Source organism: Lissotriton vulgaris, chromosome 2_1, assembly GCF_964263255.1.
Source record: "Lissotriton vulgaris chromosome 2_1, aLisVul1.2, whole genome shotgun sequence".
Classification (NCBI taxonomy): Eukaryota; Metazoa; Chordata; class Amphibia; order Caudata; family Salamandridae; genus Lissotriton; species Lissotriton vulgaris.
Window position 1 is genome coordinate 1,128,901,002 of NC_141687.1, and position 5,852 is coordinate 1,128,906,853.

At 49.7% G+C, this 5,852-nt stretch overlaps 1 protein-coding gene across 1 annotated transcript; it reads left to right on the top strand.

Annotated features, from left to right (window-relative positions):
• Positions 1–1,431: 1,431 nt before the first annotated feature.
• On the top strand, positions 1,432–5,341 carry LOC147731694 (uncharacterized). Its single transcript, XM_086954238.1, has 2 exons — positions 1,432–3,086; positions 5,329–5,341. Exons 1-2 carry the CDS (start codon positions 1,432–1,434, stop codon positions 5,339–5,341), a joined length of 1,668 nt encoding a protein of 555 aa, XP_086810364.1.
• Positions 5,342–5,852: the final 511 nt, after the last annotated feature.

Below are 5,852 nucleotides of genomic sequence, written 5' to 3' on the forward strand. Positions count from 1 at the left end.
GCTTTTACCAGCCACTGCGCCTTTGTCCATTAGCAACAATGCTTGTTTGATGGCTCTGTTAGTAATCTGTTTAAAAGCGTTGTAAGACATAGGTGAAAGCCAGGCTTCTTCCAGGTTTAACGATAGAAGCGCTTGCCTAAGGGACTTACATGTTGAATTGGAGAACCTAGCCTGTTTTTCGACTTCTAGTCAGCAGAGGTGGGCCAGTGAGTTGTCTTCGGCGTCCCTCATTCGCCAATAGTATTTGGACAGGGCTCCTTGTCTTGCCGGAGTCTGGTTTGTTAATCCATATTCCAGACGTATTTCGGCTTGTGAAATGTGTCGCGGGATCGAAAAAAGGTTGGATTGGGCAAGATTTAGCACTGTAGAGTCCATGGTTGCCATCATTTCCGAGCCGTATGTGAGCGATGGCAGGAATTTTGCTGCTACGATCTTTAGCATATGTCCGCTTGAACTTCCACCTAAATGTTTTTGTATGGTTTTAAAGGCAAATTGAAGTTGTTTGGATTTTGATTTCCCCAGATCTAAGTGGTAATTGTACTTTAGTTGATGGTCAAGTAGGATGCCCAAGTATTTATATTTGTCAACCTGTGTTAAGATAGAAGAGTTTATCCTCCAGACAAATTTTGGTTGTTTCTTTCGAGAACTGGAGAAGCATAGGATGTTTATTTTTTGAGGTTTATTGGTAATTTTGCTTTGGAGATGTACAATGCAAGTTTGGAAATCAACCGTCTGGGCTCTGGGCTCGGTGCAGCTGTTCTTTGGCCCCTCCCCCCTCGACAAGTTCTTAAGGCGGTCAGCTGTATGCGCGCCTATCCTGCTACACCCCAGAACTCCCGAGGCGTCTCCGGGAGCAACGCTGCTTTTTAATCCTTGTGACATTTCTTTGGGATAGTTTTTATCTGCCTACCTGCTCCGCTTTTCAGCGCTTTGGACCTAGCGCTCCAGTCCTTCCTGGCTGCCCCTGCACGCGACCCAGACCTCCTCCGCTGATCGCCCCCTCCTCGCCTGACTCCTGGAGTGGGACGGGCGGCTCCACCATCTTGGGCGGGTCTGGGCTCGGTGCAGCTGTTCTTTGGCCCCTCCCCCCTCGACAAGTTCTTAAGGCGGTCAGCTGTATGCGCGCCTATCCTGCTACACCCCAGAACTCCCGAGGCGTCTCCGGGAGCAACGCTGCTTTTTAATCCTTGTGACATTTCTTTGGGATAGTTTTTATCTGCCTACCTGCTCCGCTTTTCAGCGCTTTGGACCTAGCGCTCCAGTCCTTCCTGGCTGCCCCTGCACGCGACCCAGACCTCCTCCGCTGATCGCCCCCTCCTCGCCTGACTCCTGGAGTGGGACGGGCGGCTCCACCATCTTGGGCGGGTCTGGGCTCGGTGCAGCTGTTCTTTGGCCCCTCCCCCCTTGCCACGCCCCCTGTTCCTTCTCCCCATGTGTTCCCATATCATGGTTGCCCAGTCCCGGCCGCGCAGCGGACGAGCGCAGCGGGCGCGACGAAGGCGCGCCGAAGTTGCGCCTAAGTTAAGCCCGTCTGCGCCCGTCCGCGACAGACCGGGACCAGGGGCCATGCACTCTGCCCCTTCCTTGGCGTATACCCCAGCTCAACTCATGGCTCTTACCGCTGCTTCCCCCCCTTCGCCCTCCCTCCTGCGACACCTTGACACACTTGGCATTTCTGTCTCTACCCCTCCTCATCTTCCTCTGGCTCCTTCTAGTCCCATTCCACCCGCTGCTGACTCTTCCCTTATTCCACGATCCCTTCCCACCCCTGCCCCCACTATAGCCTCTGCTATATTGCTTAACACCCGCTCTGCTGTCAAACACCAGACAGCTCTCTTCAACCTTCTCACTACCGATTCCCCTGATTTCCTCTTTCTGACTGAAACTTGGTTTTCTGCCGACTCCCTTCCCGACCTCTTAGCCATTCTTCCTGACACCCATTATGCCCTCCGGGCTGACCGTCCGGACGGCAGGGCGGGGGGAGGGGTGGCGATGATCATTCGGTCGACCCTCAAATTTCAACTTCTTAATCACCCCCTCATATCCAATGTAGACTACCTTGTTGCCCGTTCTCTCAATCTCTCTGCCCCCCTCACTGTTGTCCTTGTGTATCGCCCCCCCCAATCTATGCCTTCTTTTGTAGCCTCCCTCCAGGACCTTATGGCCACTCTTGTGGTCAACAATTCCTCCGTCCTTCTGCTCGGCGATTTTAATTATTGGCCGGGCGACCCTAAGGAAGACCTCCCCTCAAAAGATTTTTCTGGTACTCTCCAATGTTTAAACTTCACATCTCACGTTTCAGTCCCTACTCACGTCCATGGTCATACTTTGGATCAAATCTGGTCCTCACGCCCCATTGTCTCATCTCTTTTCACATCCCCATGCGTCTGGTCGGATCATTCTTCCATCTCCTTCTCCATCCATCTGGGAGCGGTCGACAAGCCCCCCCTTCCGAAAAACATCTTAGCCCGTAGTTGGAATCGGACCGATCTTGATTCCCTCTCGCTCACTTTGGCTTCCTCTGTTCCTAACCTCACCAATCTTCCCCTTGACTCCCAGGTCAACGCCATTGGCACATGGCTTTCCTCTTCGTGCGATCTAGTCGCTCCGCTCCGAAAGATCAAGGCGGTTCGCTCCCACGACGCGCACAAATGGTTCTCTCCAGAACTTAAAACACTCAAACTCGACCTTAGACGGTCGGAACGCCACTGGAGACGGAACTATTGCTCTTCCTTGCGCGCCAAATACAAATCACTCCTTACTGAATATAAAAAAGCGATCTTAGCGGCCAAAACCGCTTACTTTTCTGAAAGAGTAGCTCTCGCGGCCAATAAACCCCGTGAAATCTTCTCTCTGGTTCATAATCTTGCCACCTCTGATCGCTCCACCCCTAGCCTGGTTCCCTCACAATCCCTCTGCTCTTCTCTTAATGACTTCTTTATCGACAAGATCGTGAAGATCAAAGCCAACATTCCCACAGTACCTCAACCTCGTCCTACTTGTCCCTCCACCTGTCCCTCTTTCTCCTTCGCTCTTTTCCCTCCTATTTCTACTGATTCATTCTTAAAACTTCTGGTCAAAATCAAGTCTGGCTCTCCCGTGGATTGCGCGCCAGCACGCATTCTCAAAACTCTTTTCACCAACTGTCCTGCCCCCCCTCTTGCTCTCCTCAACTCCTCTTTGGCCCTTGGTTCAGTTCCCTCTTCCTTCAAATCCGCAGTAGTCCTCCCCATTCTAAAAAAAACCGGTCTAGACCCTTCTCTTCCTTCTAATTTCCGACCCATTTCTCTTCTTCCCTACCTCGGCAAGATCATTGAAGCCCATGTCACTTCCTGCCTCTCCACTTATATAGAGGAGAATGGCCTTCTTGCATCCCATCAAGCAGGATTTCGCCCGGGCCACTCCACGGAGATGGTGGTCCTCGCAGTCTTGGACGAGCTCAAGAGGAAAGCCGACTCTAATCTCCCCCAAGCTTTGGTCCTCCTCGATCTGTCCGCTGCGTTTGACACGGTCGATCATTCCATCCTTCTCGACCGTGTCAGCGCAGCGGGCATTCGGGGTGCGGCCTTTTCCTGGCTGGCGTCCTTCCTTCGGGACAGGTCCCAGGCAGTTCATCTCCCCGGCTTTTCTGCTCCTCCCCGCTCAGTCACTTGTGGCGTTCCCCAAGGCTCTTCTCTTTCCCCTCTTCTCTTCAATCTCTATATTCATCCTCTCATCACCTCTCTTCTTGAGCTGGGGGTCTCTGTGTACAATTACGCAGATGACCTCCAGCTCGTCTTTGATCTTTCTTCTACTCCTGATTCCCTTTCCAAGTTCTGTTCTACTTTAATTTTCATTTCTGACTGGATGAGCGCCAACCATCTGAAGCTCAATCCAGATAAGACGGAACTTGTTCTCACTGGTGGTCCTTCCAACCCTTGGTCCCCGGCACACTGGCCCCTTTCTTTTGGCCCCCCCCCGGTGCCTGCTTCCTCTGTCCGCACTCTTGGGATTAAGGTCAGTCATGACCTATCAATGCACAGTCAGATCAGCTCCGTGGTGTCCTCTTGTTTCTTTTCTCTCCGTTTAATTCGGAAAATTTCTCGCTTTTTTTCTACCGATGCACTTAAATCCATAGTCATGGCCCTTGTCATCTCCCGCCTTGACTATGGGAACAGCCTGTACGTGGGCATCCCTGCTTACGAATCCCGCCGTCTACAGGCCATCCAAAATCAAGCTGCTCGTCTTATCCTTTCTTTCCCTAAATCCTCACACATCACCCCGGTTCTCAAATCACTTCACTGGCTCCCTGTTCGCTTTAGATCCTTTTTCAAACTGGCTTGTCTAGCTTTTCGGGCTCATTCCCGCTCTGCGCCCCTGTTCATCACCTGTCTTGTTTCTTCTCATGTCCCGGCCCGCACTCTTCGCTCCTCTTCTCTTTCTCTTCTTCATATCCCTCGCTTCCGTAAATCCAGAACAGGGGGCACTCGATTCTCTGTCCTGGCCCCCCAGTTCTGGAACAGCCTTCCCCTTTCCATCCGCTCCATTCCCATCTACACTCACTTCCGCAAAGCTCTTAAAACCTTTCTCTTCTCTCAGGCATTCCCCTCTTAAGTCTCCTTGGGTCCCCTCTGTTGAGTTCTGATCAGGTCCCCAGCGCCAGGAAGCCGCTCGGCCATCGTGCGCTTTATTAAATATTTTATTCATTCATTCATTCATTCATTCATTCAACCGTTGTAGGCCATGCAGAGTTTGTGAGAGAAGCACAATGTCGTCTGCATATTGTATTGATGGAGTTGCGAGTGTGTTATCTGAGGATGTATCATGCGTAAAGTTGTATAGTAGATCAATGTGAGTGCCCCAAATCTGATCAGTCATATCCGAATTGAACTGTCGGTGTTTGCCATTAAGCATAAAATTTATTTTTGCCCAGAAGTCTTTGGAATTCCGCTGTTTGCTAGCTGTTTGCTAGCATGAAATATAGTACACTCTAGTTTTTCCTTGTGCTTTTGCTTGGCCAATTTGGTCTCACGTTTTAGCTCTTATTTTAAGGATTCAATTTTTTTCAGGGTTTGTTGCGATAGTTGAGGATCCTTTTTACGTTGAGACCTAAGATAAGAAATAAGTTGCTTTTTTAATAAACGCAATTTTGGAGTGTACCATTTCCCTCCTCCATTTCTTATTGTTTGGGGTCCTCTGTGATTGGTTTGATATTTTTTTTTGATGTTCACTACGAAGGACTCCCAGGTCTTTACTATGTCTTTTTGATGTAGCTGGTGGTGAGAGCAGTGAGTGGCATGTCTCCATTAAATTGGAAATGCTGTCTTCTTTCCAATTTAATTTTTGCAGGTTAAAGAGTTGAGTATTCAATGTTAAAGGCTGCGCTTGCTCGGACTTGTTTAGTAGGATTGATAGTTTGAAAGTCTGTGGCTAGTGATCGCTTTCACCCAGTTCCTGAATGTGGAAGTCTTTGATGTGAGTAAATAGATCGGGGTCAGCCAATGTGTAGTCTATTGTTGAACCTGAATTCTTAGTGACCCTCGTTAGGGCGGCCGGTCTGTCCAAGTGACCTCTTCCGTTTAGTGTGTACAAGTAGAGGGCTTCCAGTTCTGCAGCACATTTCCTCCCCATTGCACATTGTCTGCTTTGATTGCCCTGTCATGGCTCAATAGAGGTAGGTAGAGGTCCCTCCAGACCTTGAAATAAGTTCATGTTGAAATCTCCAGTTATTAGTATGTTATCGCTTGGGTAGGTGGATTTCAATGTATTAATTGCGGTAATTAGTTGCTGTATCCTTTTCCCTTTATGTTTTCCACCAGGGTGCATGTATAAGTTTACGATCAATAGGCCAATGATAGGCGAAATTTCAATTT

Excerpts from the sequence above, each read along its gene's own strand:
- LOC147731694 (XM_086954238.1), top strand. The coding sequence starts at position 1,432 with ATGTGTTCCCATATCATGGTTGCCCAGTCCCGGCCGCGCAGCGGACGA.